This window comes from Epinephelus lanceolatus, chromosome 1, assembly GCF_041903045.1.
Source record: "Epinephelus lanceolatus isolate andai-2023 chromosome 1, ASM4190304v1, whole genome shotgun sequence".
NCBI classification, from domain to species: domain Eukaryota; kingdom Metazoa; phylum Chordata; class Actinopteri; order Perciformes; family Serranidae; genus Epinephelus; species Epinephelus lanceolatus.
This window is the reverse complement of record NC_135734.1, coordinates 28,832,087-28,850,045: the sequence shown is the minus strand read 5'-3', so window position 1 is coordinate 28,850,045 and position 17,959 is coordinate 28,832,087. Positions and strand designations below refer to the sequence as shown.

Sequence of the window (17,959 nt, the reverse complement as noted above, 5' to 3'; positions counted from 1 at the left end):
ACAAATTCCCTCAAGATGTCCTTCAGATATTGTGTTCACGAGAATAGAACGAATGTCTCTGGCTATCACCGGCACAGAGGCATAAAAATAAAGCTGTAATCACTACAAGTTGATACTGTTTTGCAAGATTGCCTATTTTTTGGAACAAATTAAGTAAGTCATCAGTAAACATTTTGGCGATACCTACAGTATCAACATTTTTGCGACTTGCCAGGTTAATTTGCAGCATTTCCTAATTATGTTGATAGAAAACGTCATTCCCTCTGCATTCAGTTCACCTCAAACATATTTGTTGTTTTAAATTAGCTGCATATAAATGTATTTTTCCCCCAAGAATGTCTCCACAGACACCCAGCTTGTACACTCTAAAAAATTACCCATGGGGTCAGTGGATAATGCTTAAAGTTTTTCAGCATAAAAAATGACATTCATTTCACTAACGTGTTTTAGTAAGTTGACATTTATTTTATAAAACTGGTGAAAAATCCAAAACATTTGTTACATTTAGTAAGGTGGAATTGAACAAAAAAAAAAAAAGTTAGATTATCTTAAATAAAAACGTTTGACTACTAAATATCAACATGTTTTGATAAATATTAAGTTGGTTCACCTTAAGTTTTTCAAGGTCAAAGCCAATGCATGTTGTACTAAACTAATTGAGTTTATCAGATTATAAAAGACTCATCAGATTTACTCAATAACGCTAGAATTAGAACTACTTAAAAAGATGCCAATTGTTGCCTTAAAGGACAACTTCGGTATTTTTCAACCTGGGCCCTATTTCCCCATGTGTATGTGTGCATATGATTCATAGGTACCACTCGTTCTAAAACTGGTTCAGTATTGAGCCGCGAAACGAGCTAAAACGGTAATGGGGGCAAATGCGTCCCGTATAAAAGTGCTTTTTTTCACCACTGACCGGTTCAGATCGCCAGTGCTATCTCTGTTAATAGCATATGGTAGCGGCCCTGGGGCAGTGGTGACTGTGAATGAGTGGAGTCAGCTGTCAGTCAGTGTTGGAGCAGAGAGGCGGAAGGTGTCCCCGCTCGGTATTGTAAATGAGTGTGTGTGTGAAGTGTGTGTTTTTTCGCCAGCGGTTTTTTCCCTTACCTCTGGGCTGTGTGATGTCACGAGCTTTGCTCCACTGAGTCTGTAGCTCTCTCTACTCGTGGGACAGCCGTTTTCTTGAGGAAGAGGTGTTTCGGGATTGGATGTCTTCTCTTCTTCGGCTGGCAGTAGTCATCTTGGGAGAAGTGAGCACTGCAGACCTGATGGTCTGCAAGGCGCAGTGTCTGGACAGGAGTGTTAGCATCCATTTGTAGCACAACTAGCCACAACTTCAGCATCTTGCCGTCCGACAAAGGCAGCCTATGAAAGCTGTACGGGGTGTTGCGCAACATCCTGTTCTTGCGTTCGGGAAAAAGGCCCGTTTATTTGAGCACTCCAAAAACTCCGGTAACACTCCAGGGGGTAGCACGTAAAAGACTCCATCCTCTGACTCTTCTAGCGTAACACACACTTCACACACACATACTCATTTACAATACTGAGCGGGGACACCTTCCGCCTTTCTGCTCCAACACTGACTGACAGCTGACTCCACTCATTCACACTCACCACTGCCCCAGGGCCGCTACCATATGCTATTTACAGAGATAGCGCTGGCAATCTGAATTGGTCAGTGGCAAAAAAAACAATTTTATACGGGACACATTTGCCCCCATTACTGTTTTAGCTCATTTCGCGGCTCAATACTGAACCAATTTTAGAATGAGTGGTACCCATGAATCATACGCACACATACACATGAGGAAATAGAGCCCAGGTTGAAAAATACCGAAGCTGTCCTTTAATTTCCTTTAAATTGAACCAGTGGATTATTTTTTAGAGTGACTGCAAACAAGGGGGCTTCCATCAGTGGGCCATGGGCTCAGTTACCATTGTGTCATCTCATTTGGTGATAGATAATGACTTAACAGACATATATTGAAATGAAAATCTTTGAGATTACAACTCGAAGTAGGATTTTGACTGCAGGATACTTGTAACAGTATTTTTTTTTGTATCTGTACTTTTACTTTTAAATCTGTAAAGGAGTACTTCCTCCACCACTGGCAACAAATGTGCTTCCATGGAAAGTAAACAGTGAGAAATATGAGATAAAACGAGGCACTGCAGATCACAAAAACTTGAGCCAGTCATTGTTCACAGTTACATGATAAATGATCCTCCACCTACCAGGAAGCAGAACAAATATTGCTCATATATCCCAGAGGGAGAAAACTGTTGCCATATTCTGTAGTACAGAAGTAACAGACACTTGCACAGTATCCAGTCACCTCTGTCAATGTGTCCAGTGTTGTTCTTTCCATTCACTGAACATTGGTATTTTCTATGACTATTAACAGCGTTAGTCAAGTCCAGTCAGTTTTATTTCCACAGCTCAGAATCACAAACTTGCCTCAGATGTCTTTTACAATCTGTACAAAATCCTCAGACTCTTGATTTGGGATGAAGAACGACTCAAGGAGACTCCAGGAGCAGCCACAGAGGAGAGATCCATCTTTCAGGAGTGGCATCATTTACAGGAAAGTCTTAAATAAGCCATTGTCTGCTTTTCATCACAAAGTCCTTCATGGTTTCTGTCCATCAGTTGGCGTCCTTGGAAAACAGCCGCCCACCTCCACCACGTCCGGCCATCCTTCATAAATGTTGGTTTTCTTGTCATTAACAGCTTGCTGACATGTCAACAGGGAAGAAGGGACATTTGTTTTGTTTTGTTGTATTTCTTTTATTAAATTCTTACTTTTAGCGCATTTTAAAATAGACGGTCTTTTCTGACACAAATAGAACAGGATGACTAACCTTCTCAAAGAGGCTTTTGTTTCCTGGCCCTGCTCTTCCAGCAAACACCCAGCTATCTCTGTGTTTCACAGACTTGATCAAAGTGCTTCCCATTCCGGCAAACACCTCCCTCATTTCCTTTGTCATCCTGCCACAAAGCAGTAGAAAAAGGGTCATGTTGTGAGATGTGAAATTATTTTAGCTGTTGAATCACCGAGACCTGGACTTACTTTTTTGTCACATCATCAAACGAAGCCACCAAGACGATCATACCGGGTGTTATCTCCGTCAGGTATGCCATGATGTCTTCTGGGTCTTTTATCAGGGGAATTTAAAAAACAAATAAACAACAAATAACTTTTTTTAAGGTTTCAGTTTTTTTCAAATTGGAAACAAGGTTAAAAAAACAAAAAAAAACTCTTACTTCCATCTTTCATATTAAGGTAGCCAAACTTTTTCACAGTTCCACTTTCACCTAAGGGTGGAGAGAAAAAACGCACACAACAACGATTATTTGGTCATCAACAACAAAAAGAAACTCATCTCAGCTATTCTGGAGCTTTTCATCATATCACATGATCATCATCAGCAGATTGTTGTGGAAGAGAAGTTAGTCAGTAGAGTCTCAGCATCAGTTACAGTTACGACTGAGCTACAATGGCTGACGGTGCGACTAAACCCAAACGACCTCGTTATGATTCCCAAAAACGGCAAGACAAAACTCGAGGCAAAGCGAGGGTCTATATAGGAGATGCTTTTGAACGGTGGAGACGGTTGAAAGTGGAGAAGAACTTGAAATCAGATGTCAAAGTGACTACTCTTCTCCTCGACAGGTAAGCTTTAGCCAAAGTTGGCTAACTAGCATCATAGCTAGACAGGGATCGACATTTCGAATACTTTCAACTGTTATTCATTTTCAATCATACATTGTAGCCCATGTGCAGGTGGGTCATCGACCTGACTGATTTTTTTGAGAAACAAACGTTAGCAGCACGGCAAGCAGCATTAGCAGTGTCCCGGTACATAGCATTAGCAGCCGGCTCCTCCTCAGCTGTATTCCGACAGCAGCGTTAGCAGCAGAGAAGCTGGACTTGCTCGAACGGTCCGCTGCAAAACCGAAGATCAAGGACACGGCGATGCGGCCCTGCCACGGCAGCCACCCGTGGGCAAACAAATCACCCCCAATTTCCACCAGATATGTGCTGGTTGCGTCTGCGCTCCGGCACGGCAGCAGAACCGATAGGATTCAGTTCTAGTCAATGTGTGTGTTTCCACCGGCTGCGGCTGTGCTGGGTTCTGGCTCCGTCTCAGCTGCGGCACTCCAGAGCCCTCTGCAACAGATATGCAGGACTTCTATTTTTGCCGGATGCTGGAGCACAACGCAGCAATTCAGCACAGAACAGCAACCTCGAATCTGTAGGGGAGGGGGGGCGGACATGACTTGCGGCAGTATTTTGAATTTGAGTGCAGTAACCGTTTTGGCCACATTCTTACATACAGCGCCTTTAAGGATGTGGCTCTAATTTCTCTCTAAGATGCTTTACTTGTTTTAAAAAACTCCATCTCCTGATGGATCATGTAATATGGTCAACACATTCTTAGTCCAATCTCATCACATACCGACATTTGATCATAGACCTTCCACATCCAGTTACGACGTGCAAAGGTGCCCTGGTTGCATTGGTTGTTGACTAAGAAATGTTCTGGGGCGCTGTGTTAAGTTCTGCCTGCTACTTGCATTGTCTTTTTTAAAATACACTTAACGTTTACATATAGTCTCTTTCAAAATAAACACACTACATCAGTACAACAACACAAATTGACGTTTTTTTTTTCTTCATCAACAAAAGCATGTGATTAGGTTTACGAAAAAAGAAGAGGGTTCAGTTTTATGATCTTAGTGGACACAAACGCCGCTCTCAGGTGAAAGTCGGTGTTTGTTTGACCCATCCACAACCCCTTCCAGCCACCCTACTCGGACTTTTGCCTCCTTAACTTTCGTTCTTGTCCTGCTGCATTTCCCCCTGATGCCACAGAGCGCCGTTAAACTATAACAGTGATCAGCCACGTATCATGCCAGCGTTAAAGGACAGCTTTTTTTTGCCAGTGTCTGATACTGCAAGCGCCGGATTTAAACGACTGTGGAGTGAGACTGGGCTCCTAAATTAAGCTAAAGTTGTTAACTTTTGTTCAAATTTTCTGAAACTGTCACTGTATCGGCACAGTAGTACATAATATAGATGAGATGATCTGGTGGAGAAAAAAAAAACCTGTTTCCAACATGGCAGCCGGAGCAAACTTTCTAATTTTACAGCTAAACAGTACACTAAAATATGTTTCTGAAAACATCTAAGGTAGGAAACAGGCAATGCAGTGACAGAATCTTGATTCATATTTGATCAGAGCTGCCTAGTTTGACAGTTTGACTGAAGTTTACGATCATTGATTGACATGACTAACAGCGATACAGACTCCTCGGCTTTGATTAGTTGTTTTCAGTGCACCGCAGTGGATTCTAGGGTCAATAGAAGGAGGAGGAGGGACATGATTTCCATTGATTATCTGTCTCTTGTAATATTTTGTAGACGTAGTGACAATTTCAGCAAATATGACAACAAGTCATTTTCATAAAGGTTAGCAACTGCAGCTTTAATGGACCTTTAGGCAAGATTGTACCATCAGCTGCTGTTCCCATGGGCTCAAAACTATTAACAATAACCTTTCAAAGAATCTTTTAAAGAAAGTTACAGCACACTAATACTTTATGAAATCTGTCTTTACTCACCATTTACCACCACAATGTTCAGTCCTGGTCCCACATTATTCAACACATGACTCATAATTCTGTTGAGAAACCAATGAGGTTGTCACACAAGGTCACACACATTTCCATCCTCCATTAACTCAGGCACTGCCATATCAAACACGTACATTTTACCATCAAAACAGATCTTTGGCCCGACAATATTAGCTGCTCCGCTCCGGATGTGTAAAGCAAAGTGGTCAGGCGGACAGGCTCTGGAAAGGCTGCACTTTGCCTCGGCTGTTTTTGTATCTGAAAATGGTAGAAAAGTACTTCAGATCCTGCAGGAACACATACACAGTTGGACGTGGAAGTTGTGTGATGTTTGAAAGATGAGTTCTGTCATGATTGAATTTACCTGTTTTGATTTTTGTTGTGATTTGATCGACGTCATTACAGCCTAAAATAAAAGAACGGAGGCAGTATAATTGAGATGTGGCAAATAAAGCTGAAGGAAAAGAGGCAGCTGAGGATTTATGATGTAATAAGGAGAAATGAGCTCACCAAAAATACTTCTTGCTGTCTCCCGCACATCAAATGACTTGATGGCGATTCCCCACGTTATCATGAGGACAACAATTACAGCAGCAAAGTGCAAACCAGCTGCCAACCACAAAGAGTAGATGGATGAAAGTTTGCAGGCATGCGACCAAACTGTTTTTGAAATAAAGTGAAATCTCACCTCGGCATCTCATGTCTGCAATAAATCACAGAGCTCTCGGTTCCTAAAAGGAAAAGCTGAGACCTTTGAAGTGCACTCCAAGTATTTCCTGTCAACAAGAGGTACTGTAGATATAGCAGAGCTTTGGTGTCATCTCATCTGTGTGAACTCGCTCCTGATCACTCTTTGCAGCCATGCCTTGTGAAAAGGGTGTTTAGATATGCAAACCAAAGTGTCAGATCTCCACCTCCTTGTGCTACATGAAAAAAACAGGATGTGACATAAATATTATACGCGCACACCCTCTGTGAACTAGATGATCAGGTTTCTCTCTGTTACAATGTCAAATATGGGACGGTGTCCATCAGTAATGGATACTGTTTGCAGTGAACAATGCGGTTTGCAAACAGAAGATTTACAAAGCTTGTGCGCAAACAAGCGTCTGAAACCTGGAGAGGTAATGACACATAGAGGAGGAAAAAAGGACACATGCTTCATATTTCAAATTGAATGTGTAAGTGAAAAACAAATGCTTCAAGAATCCCTGTGTCATTTATCAGTTTTCTATTTGTATGTAAATTTTACTAAATCCCATATGATGTGTGGCGTTATCTGCAAAAAACTGCTGATGTACAGAAAATGTGAGACTGTCAAATAAAGCCTCACCGAAAGCAGGTAAATAAGCACGAAAAAGGCACAAAATCTGCTCAGAAACTAAACATACAGTAGAGTCAAATGAGGAATCTTTTTACAAAACATTTCACCTTCATTTTACCTGTACCTGCTTTTCAAAGGAAACCCTTCCAAGAGGGCAAGAGGGAGTTACGGTTGTCACAAATCCACAACATACACAGGCCACTCTAGCCTCTGTTATATTCGTCAAGACTTAAGTCATTAAAGTCAGTATTCCTGATGAATGGACAACCCTGTTTGCACAGTTCAAATGGTGAAAGGCACGATAATCCCTTAAAGCAGAGGCCGAGCCCTCGTGTCAGTCAGCGTCTGCCCTCCTGAACCCTGAACAGTAGCTGAGTCTGAGCTTTGGCCTGCCTGGAGGGGTCTAAAACTTAAAAAAGCATTTCCCTGCAGGCAGCAATGAACTGATGTTATGACTGTTATTAAAGTTACTGTGGCCAGATCATGATAAGGTCATAATTTATCCATTAAAAGACAGCTGAGTAGCTGATTAGGGAATTAAAGCCTCGGCGTGGCCATATTTTGACAAATGAACTACACAGATGGCCGACAAATTACAGCAAAAACCAGCATGGAATGTATTAAACAGTTTTCAGTGCACTGTATGGGAACTGAAACAGGGCTCCTCTATGAGACAGAAACTCAAGATTATGTCACCTTAAAGCTTGAGTAGGCAGTTTAATTTTGGCATCATTTGGCAAGAATCACATAATAACTTATTGCATATTGGAATTCAAGTGGACTTCTGCACCTTTTCTCGGCTCTGTTTCAGGCTTCAGAAAATCTAGGCCGTGACAGGAGACCTTGGCCAATCACAGGTCATTTCAAAGAGAGGGCATTCCTATTGGCTGGTCTTAAAAAGCTAACGCACATGCACGTCCCATCAGTGTAAACCTGATTTAATGGCGAAGAATCCTGCAGAGAAAATCACTATTCTAGCCTCAGTACAAACTGCCTACACTGAAGAGCAGCCCAAAAAAGGAAGACAAGCTTATCAAAAAGAGAGTCTAAAAGAGATTCTGACAATAACCAAAATAAAATGCGTCAATATCAGCAAAGTGTTTCAAAGATGGAGAGAAAAAGTTGACAACAGTTTAGCATTCTGATAACCAGAGCCAAAGGCTTGGTGGCTGCGTCTTCATGCATCTTCATGCTCAGTCGTTACTTCAAGGTCCACACAGTTTAATACATTCAGTCTCATATTTGCATTTGGCCATGTCGTCAAGCAAGTTTGGTGTCCATTAGTCACTCATGCTACAGTAGGAAACAACACTTCAAAATAAAAGCTCCATGCCAGACATTCACTTTATTTCAACATAACAATAAAATTAACAAACTTGATACTTGTTGACCATTCAGAATGGGCCTGCAACCCACTTTTGGACCATGACCCACCAGTTGGGAACCACTGTATTAAGAGACCTGGAAACAGTATTGTCTGTGGGGCTCTGTACATTCTATTGAAAGTTGTTTAGTGGTCTATGAAGTCCAAATTGCTCTATTTCCGCAGGGTAAAATTACCCGTATGATCAGTGCTACTTCCACATCATCGGGCCCATGGAGCAGATGCATTAGAGACTTACAGATGCAGAGCTTGGCCTAGTGCCGCTGAGTGGCTGACTTCCAGTTTAGTGCTCCACTAGCTTGTATGGGAATATATTTATTTATTCTGCAGGTCTTGTAGACTTTTCAAATGTTATCAGACCGCATGCATTACACCTTGATAGCGGAACGAGTTATTTTGCAGGAGTTGTGACCCTCAAAAAAATGTATCCACTGATTTATAGACATCTCTTTCTCAATGTAAGTCTATGGGAAACACTGTTTTTGGGCCCGATGGCATCATGTAACAGATCCTGGAAACTGCAGTACCACTGTTTGGCTACTTCAAAGCCCACTTCCTGGGGGCTTAGTTTTTGAAGCTAACATTAGCTAGAGCCTTGCATCAGCGTGTCCTTGACCTCACTCCCTACTACTGACCACCTCACCGGCAGGAGAGCAGGCAGCAGCTCCAGAGACGGGCCCCCAGTCAGCGGCCACCGCAACCTGAATCCAGCCAGCGCAAACCCCAGCTCTGCGGGGAAGGTGAGCCCAACTCCCTGCTGACTGGAAGTCTGCCTCCCAAGCTGCTGTCCGCTCTTCTCCCGGGGAAGTTGTCCACCATGGTGGGAAACGAGGCAAAGGGATGATGGAGTGAGCGGAGTCTAATTTTCGGTCTGATAAACAGAGAGAGGGGAGAGCAGGACACGGAGGGGTTGAACAAATGTGCTGTGTGCAACTATATAATGACATGAGATTAAATAAATCAGTATAAGGGAAACACTGGGTTACTGTGTGAAGTATATGCATATACCTGTGGTTATCTGGTGGGAGGGGCTTAGGACAGAGAGGGACGAGAGGCAAGCTGCAGATGGAGGGTGTATTTTCAAATTCTGCTGTTTTTGTGTGTGTGTATGTGTGTGTGTGTGTTTGCCTTTTTCAGATATCTGCCCACCCCAGCTTTAAACCCCTCAACTTTTCAATTTATATTAATTAATCAACAAACTAATTGCCACACAGGCAAATGCAGGGCCTCTGGGGTCCCAGACAACTGCCCAGTCTGCAACCCAGCTTTAACTATAACAAATTAACTTTACCAAGATAATTAAAGGACAAAACTAGAAAGCATGTTTCACATTTACAGTACGTGTGTGCTCACATTAAGATGTTGCTTAGTTACAGTAAATGCCAGGAATATTTTCCTGTCTGACACTTGAAACACTTGTAATTAAATGTTAAAATTAACAAGAGACACACTGTGAATTAAGGTGCAGAATTTTCTCTGGTGTCTGAGCTGAATGGGAATGTCTCCTCCTTTACACAAACCTTGCTACATACTTTTTAATTTACATGTTTTTGCTCTTCAGTTTATTTTTGTCCCTGTGGCCCCTGATACTGAGTGGACTGTTGGTTAAAACAGGGGGCTGTAAGTGTTACATATGAAGAGATTCACATTATAACAGGAGAAGTTTACAGCATCTTAACTCGAATAATAAGGTGCAATACTACAGAGAACCAGCAGAGGGTCGTTGTGTACCACATTTTACAGGGAACATTAGGCATTCAGAGAATCATATGACTGGATAACAATGTAGGGAAAAACATATCCATGTTTTGTTGCCTCTCGGTAAACAATATGCCCTCCTACGTAAGCAGGAATGATGAAATAAAATATGTCCTTTCTGATGAAGCAGAGATGCTCTTTAGAAAAGAGACAAAAAGAGTGAGAGATGCCGGTCGTGGTTAGACAAGCAGGTGGTGAACACATGAGCCAGTCCACAGGATAAATATATGTTTAATGACTTACATAGATATACACCACAGTATAATTGACATCATTCATACCATCATCAGTAACTGTGGAGCAAACCATATCATTAGATGTTTGCAAAATCTGCAATAATACATTAACTTTATACTCATACGGGATGAAAACACATTGATTCCATTGATTTGTTGATCACACAAACATGAACTTAAAAAGAAACCCTACTGAAATGATCTTCTGATTAATCATTAATGTCACCAGCATCCTGTGACACCAACATCCACACAATAATGTTCACTCATGACTCTCTAGCCGAGGGAGTCGCAGGGTGGTTTTTTTCTTCTTTGTGGCAAATGTAGCAATCAAAAAATATCATGCAACGTCACTCAGCCTGGAAGTCCATTAAAGAGTCGGCAGACTCTGAACTCTACAGTAAATTTACTTTAGTGGGTTAATGTTAGCATGAAAAGAGAAATATATTTCAGAGGGAACTACCCAACTGGTGGATAGAGCTGAGTCTGGCTATGTTTAGCTGCAAGTTCATTAGTGTGGTAGAAACATCTGAAATATCAAATCTCCACGTGATGCTTTGTAGCGGCCGCTTTATTTCGTAATTGCTGGAGACGAATTGAATATAAAGGTGTCCATTTGTTATAAAGCAACAACTGCCAGTCAGCTGCATTTATGAAACTGCCCATGAAATACTCCTACAAGAAAGTATTAGAATGAGGTATATTTAACCACACTGAGGCACATTATTATCTTGTTGCTGTTACACCATCACTTAGCAACTATCATTTATTTTTGCAGGGTTCTTTTTATCATTCTAGTTTTCAATCTCATATTTTACTACTGTACTGTATGTATTAATATGCCAATAATAGCAGAGATGGATATTTTAAATAGATTCATGCCAGAGTTAATCATCTTATACTCAAGTCAGCTGACATGAGCATTTTATAAAGAATGTGAAGGTATGTCATGCTGACGGGGGGCACACGGTCTAATACTTGTATTAAAATGAGACAGTTTACAATGTCCAGGTGTGAGAGTGGAGGTAGTGCATCAGGTCTGTGATTCAGCCTTAAGCTGCCAATCATGTGGCTCTATGTTGTTAATTGTGATTAGTTTGTCCAAATACTGTTGGTGGAACACGGGTAACAATGTGATCCTCACAAGACGGAGCCCACGTCGGAAACATTTAACATGGCGTGACGTGAACTTCTCTATATGAGCAGTGAAAGTATGAAGAATCTGAGCAGTGGGATGTTGATTCTCAGTGGGATCAGCAGCACTAGTTCCTCTCTTTCTTTCACATAACCAGATCACTTTATCAGGAGTGTATGGGTTTGGTTTCAGGAGAGAGGGGTGCAGGAAGTCAGAGATACTTAAAAAGCCAATGCTGTTTCCAGCATTTTGAGTAATTGCATCAATCCAGAAAATAACCTGCTTTAAAACTTTTGCTGCTTATTGTTATGTAACAAAAAATGTTATCACCACTTCCATTATCACAACTGGATTTCAACAGTTAGACAACTGTTTTTGGTGAGTACCTCTGTAAAACTGTAAAGTGAAGTGATGATATTTCACTTCCACAAAGTTGTCAAACTGCAGCAGAGGTCAAGACATCCTGACTTTCAGTCCTGATTCTGGATCTCAACATCTCAAAATACCAAATCTATATCACAGCTACATCAGGTTTTATTTTGTTGGACTTCAGAAGCTCCTCCACAGTCAAAGAAGAAATTAAATTACTGTTTTCACCTTGATGTGTAAAAGTGTTACTTCAAAAGGTCCAGTGTGTAGGATTGTGTAGGGACCTCATCTACAAAGATCGCCATGTTGCACTGTCATGTTTCCAGATGTAGCTCAGAATGGACAAACCAAACACTTGTGTGCCTCAAATCACATACTTCCGTCAGTACACTTCCATGTAGTATACTATGTGCTGTACTCATTGGCGTAGTGCACAAATTTCGACAGGGTAGTGTCTCAAACCAAACACGGCCGTTGTGCACTCACCGGAAATGATGACCCCAAATTAGCTAGTTAGCAAACTAGCATTAGCATTTGCGTTATCATTCGCGGTACCAAATCATTACAGACTGCTAAATTAACCCAGTAAACACACTGCTGACTTATATCCGATAACAGTATAGTGGTGCTTGGTGCAAAAAACACATGTATTTGTACAATGCAGCGACGTTCACGGTTGCACAGTCCTCGGCCACCATTTCCAGTTTGAAAAGTGGTCCCTCCCCTTCTGCTACGTAGCCAAGATGGCGACCATTGAGGGTGATAAGTGTCCATACAGTTCCACATTCAACTTCTTGACCGTTTTGAGTGCACCATCCGGGTACTCATGGTGCACTGCATTTTTCCATACTTCTCAGTGTGAACGCACTTATGCACTTAAAATATTAAGTGTAAGTACAGAAGTACGTGATTTGAGACACAGCATCTGTCTCTGGATAAGGGCAATTCACGTTTTCGCATCAGGAAACGTAGTTAGCAGCCACTTAGCGACCAGGGCGTTGGAGAAACACAGAATTTGTCTCCAACATGAAACTGTTTTATTCAGGGTTTTTATGGGTTTAAATCACCTGATGTGTTTGTTTTAAAGAGAAGGAGACCTTTGCAGATAATTTGGCTCACAGTAAAAACCTCCTGAGCATCTGGACTTTGAGTTATTAAAAAAAAAAAGGTGAGCACGCCTTAGCAGGTGTTGCACTAGCTGCCCGTCTCTAATGTGCCAAACAGCATAGGAGAAACGGTGATTTGTAACATGAAACTGCTTTATTCAGTGTTTTTACTGGTTTTAATCACCATGAAAATTTGTTTTAGACAGGAGGAGACCTCTGTGGATAATTCGGCTCACGGTAAAAACCTCCTGACCATCTGTGACAGAAATACGGTGAGCACACATTTGCAGGTGCTGGGCAAGCATGCCTTTTTAAAGTGCCAAACAACATCAGAGAAACACTAAATTGTAAAATGAAACTGCTTTATTGAATGTTTTTACTGGATTTAATCACCGTGTCCATTTGTTTTAGAGAGGAGGAGACCTCTGTGAATAATTCGGCTCCAAGTAAAAACCTCCTGAACAATAAACACTGAAGGAATTATAACCAGGAGACGTTTCAGATGGTTGCAATTTGCAATCCTCACCACTAGATGCCACTAAATACCTCTAAATCTTACACACTGGACCTTTAAAAGATATTTGTAACCCATCAGTGTTTGTGATGTTACAGATAACTCAATATTTCACATTAAGCATGACGAAATAACACTCTGATAAGAATAAAAGCGAGACCATGAATACAAATACAGAAACATAAAGCACACAATAGGTGTAACTGATTGATTAGTCAGTCGTCACGTAATTAAATCAACTACTTTATGGCTGATTAATTGTTTCGGTTACTGTTCAAGCACAAATACCAAACATTTGCTAGTTCCAGCTTCTAAAATGTGAAAATGTGTTGCTTTCTCTTGTCCTAAAATTTAGTTTGGTACTGTTGTTTGAACAGAACCATAGGAAACTGTGACGGGTATTTTTTTTTCTATGATTAATCTATGATGAAAATAATCACCAGCTGCAGCCCTAAAGCACACACTTCATCCACAATAAACTATTTCACAGTGAGTCCAGCAGCATCCCCGTCTGAGATTTATTCCAAAAGATCCTGTCACGAGGGAAAAAAAGGAAGTTATAAATGACATGTGAAGTGATGAGGAAAGTTACAGCAGTGTCAACCTGTACGGTGGGACGGATGACAGCGAAAGCGACAATTAGGGAAGCCACAATGCACTGACCTCGTCTGACTCCTCTCCCACTGTGCAGGGCCCCCTGTCGCCTTCCCCCTCTGTCACTGCTGAACCCTGATCCTCCATCCGCCTCAGCTGGGAGTATCTGTATGTCGCCTCACTGGAGAAAAAAAGCCACATGACAGACCGGGTTGATGTGTTTTTACCGCCGCAAGAATTTTAAATAATCTTATTAAAGCTCATTAACGAAGTCTGCTTACTTGACTGGGAAGCAGTATTTTCGGATGATCAATACAGCAGCAAGTACTGCCGCCACAGAGACGAAGATCACCGATGCAATGATCCCAGGGTGAAGCCTTAACCCGGCCTAAAAAGACAAATGAATCCAATAAGATCTAACAGTGGGGTAGTTAAAGAGCCCATAAACCTAACAGCTGAGTTCATGATGTGTGGCTCAGATAAAAAAGGAAATACGGGCAGGAGATATGACAGCTGAACAGCGTGTGTGTTATGGATCACGCTGCTGAACGACCCAAAAGCTCAACAGCAGGGGTGTGAATCACGGGCCAAGCAGGGAAATTGATGCAATTTTGACAACAAATGTTGAGTCACATCAGAACTGTGATCACCAGCCCGTATAAGTCAGAGTTATGCACAAGATCACAAGCAATGTTGGGAGCAGAGTGCAAAAACTTTAATCTTTGTAGTGATAATTAGGATTAACACAGCCAAAATGTTGCAATTCAACAATTAATCACACGTGAGGAGGTGTCAGATATGAAGAACAATGGAAGTATGATGAAATATGACACATTTGTGACACAATAGGATCAGAAATACTTAATTGTTCCCAGGAGGGAAATTAAAGTATGTTACAGCTTCTCTTAAATATATAGGCATTGGGAAATTAGAAGAAAAATAGAAAAAAAAAATGTAAATGTATTATGCTACAATATAACAAAATAAATCTGAAAATAATTTTAAAAAATGAGACAGTGCCACAGTGTGGATAAAAAAAAAAAAAAAAATGAAAATAAAAATCTGAGAAATGAGATCTGTAAGTGTTGCCAGAATAGTATAAGAATTAAAAAATATAATAGCTGAAATAACAGTTTTAACGCTTGAGTACTGCACCGTTGAGTTATTGTACAGATTACTGTGAAGTCAGTGAGACTACTGCACAGTTGAAGATATACTTAAAGTCTACATAAATGATGGGGTGTACCCGCTGACAAGGGAAATATCCACATTATTTTATAATGTCAATATATTTTTGGCCTTTGTCACTCCCTTATGATACTCGATCTTTATGTATGGTGCTAAAAGTGTAGGTGAAAGTATCTTTCAATGCCAGATTTGCAGCTTCCTGTAAAATTCATCAAGGATATGCAGTCTGTGCAGAGACATGATGACTGGACGTGGATGCAAGAACCAAAAGTCAGCCATATCTAGTATTATTACAGTATTTCTTTATGAATTTATGTTATTTTATTTAATTTTATAACATTATGGCACTGGATGAAGTGAGGAAATATAGTGAGTATTGTGCAATAACATTAAGTGTGTTTCTCTGAAATGCATGGGTTTAATAATCTCATTATGTCAGCCTGTGTGTGATTCTTCAAAGAACTAAATAGGGATAACGTGCATACTGTGTCAACACGTTTAACCAGCTTCATGTTAAACCTAATAGACGCAGCCCCCCCCCCCCCCCCCCCCCCCCCCCCCCCCCCCACACACACACACACACACACACACACAGTGTGGGCCTGCATGTGTGCATGGATTTAATGACAACCAACTCTGACACCATGATCATCATAATGACTTGTTTGTGTTTTTGCATGTTCAAGGTTATATGCGCAGACAGGCGACAATTACAGCAGGAATTTAACATTTAACGGACCTACTTCCCCTAAGTCTGTCCATATTTACCTGCTGTGCTGACATCCTCGCGACTTCAGAGGCTGGTTAACCTTCTGTCATTATGGATCAATAAAGCTCAGATCATTACAGACAGGTTTAGTACGACAGAGCCCCAAACTGGTGAGGAAGTGTTGGATTATTCGCCACAGATGTTTCCTGTCTGACTGTCACCGCGCTGGGTCAAACGCCATGGTTGTTTACTTCCTAGTTGTTTGCACCTGTGTTTCCACGCCCCCTTTTTTTAGAGAACAGTCACGTGACACGAGGCTCGATGGAGATGAAATGCGCCTCGGCTGGAAAGTAAGTTGAAACCATAGACTGTATAAAAATAGGTTGAAACCAAGGCTGCATCCAAATGTCCACCCTCTGGACTTGCAGACTGACTTCAATAGTGTGACGTATTTACCGTCATCGTGTAAAGTCTGTGAGCCTGCAGAGACTGCAAGGGGCTGATAGACAGCCCTGGACTGTTACTCGTTGTCATGGAAACGTTCAACCGTTGCTGCGGACATATAAGTTGATTAACAGTGCCTACTCATCTGTCCCTGCACATAACAAGATATAAATCCCATGTATAACCTTTTTTGAGACTAAACAAAAATATATTAATATATATCTACATAAATTGGGCATTACTTACATTAGAAGACCTTCTTTTGTTGCTTTTCAGATAATTTCTTTTAGCCTTTTTCACTGTCTGATAGGCTGCAATAATAAAATGCATTTCAGTCCCTCTACAGACTATCCTTGTGGTTGAATATTATTTCTGGCCTACACAATTCAAGTAACATTTAATAGACCTAGCTATCGATAACTATTTTTCATAGTCATATGTTGTTTTTTCTACAGTTGGAAACCCCACAACATCACGTCCGTATTGCAATGAATTGTGGGTTATTAAATCAGTAGTCTGCTAAAGTCTGCAGCCCAAGCGGACTCTCTGAAAGTCTGTACAGGAAATCACAGAAACACTCACATCCTGTCCAATATGATGCTGATTTATTATCATCAGACTCATACATCAGTTCCTTCACAGTCTCCAGTTGTTTAAATTATGACAGAGAAGTCTATTAAAATGCTTTACAGGTCATCTGTAATTAATGTTCATGGTTCAGCCTCCATTTTACATGAATTCTGATGTAAATCAGCATCATGTCGATTTGCTGCTGCAGAGCAGATCTGTCCCCTCAGCTACACAGGCTAAATAAATTGTTTGACTATTAGGTTAATGTTCTCAGAGACCACAAGTCTTTATGTTGCTAAATACATAATAATTTAATCTGTGACTATTAAACATCTTTTTTTGGTGTATGTCCTAAGACCTTGAGCTCCGTTGAGCTAAACCAGTCCAGTGTTTAATAGTCCAGGTCAGTTAGACCATGATCGCCATTTGGTGGCCAGTGTTTGGGGCAGCTGGTTATTATTATGTGTTCGACAGTTTGTAGTGGATCCCCACATTCGCAGTGGGCTCTGTCCATGAGACTCCATTTTGCATTGCTGCCCGGAAGCGTCCTCCCCCCTCTGCCTCAGACGGTTGAGGGTTGTCCATTGCTTTCAGGGCAGGTGCTGGCTGGGAACATCTGTGGGGTCTTCAATCTAGTGATGGAGCCTGGTCCCTCCATCTTGCCTTGACACACGCAGTCTTGGAGGTATCAGATGGTGCTGTAAGGAGCAGTTCTTGGGCGTGTGTGTGAGGGGTGCCTGTACTTGAGACCAAGCATGTGGTGTCTCCATAGCGATCATGTGGAGGAGGTGGGTTTCACTCGTCTGTGCCTTTCCTAATAAATATCACCATCAGTCACACAACATGTCTTCTGTTAACAGAATAAACCTTCAGAGAAAATAAAATCTAAATCTCTGAAATTCAACAAAAATGAAAAGTTTATCTAAAATATCATCTTGTTGAGTCAACGTCTAAACCAGTCAGCTGATAGATCAGGTGAGAGCCAGG

The 17,959-nt window shown here is 41.2% G+C and overlaps 1 protein-coding gene across 1 annotated transcript; it reads right to left on the bottom strand.

Annotated features, from left to right (window-relative positions):
• Positions 1–1,798: 1,798 nt before the first annotated feature.
• On the bottom strand, positions 1,799–16,353 carry LOC117257420 (protein FAM3C). Its single transcript, XM_078169001.1, has 12 exons — positions 16,018–16,353; positions 14,343–14,449; positions 14,131–14,242; positions 6,330–14,000; positions 6,152–6,250; positions 6,006–6,047; positions 5,776–5,899; positions 5,630–5,688; positions 3,269–3,319; positions 3,075–3,159; positions 2,866–2,992; positions 1,799–2,738 (listed from the first exon to the last, which is right to left on the bottom strand). Exons 4-12 carry the CDS (start codon positions 6,340–6,342, stop codon positions 2,634–2,636), a joined length of 705 nt encoding a protein of 234 aa, XP_078025127.1. The 5' UTR covers positions 6,343–14,000; positions 14,131–14,242; positions 14,343–14,449; positions 16,018–16,353; the 3' UTR covers positions 1,799–2,633.
• Between the last annotated feature and the right edge of the window lie 1,606 nt (positions 16,354–17,959).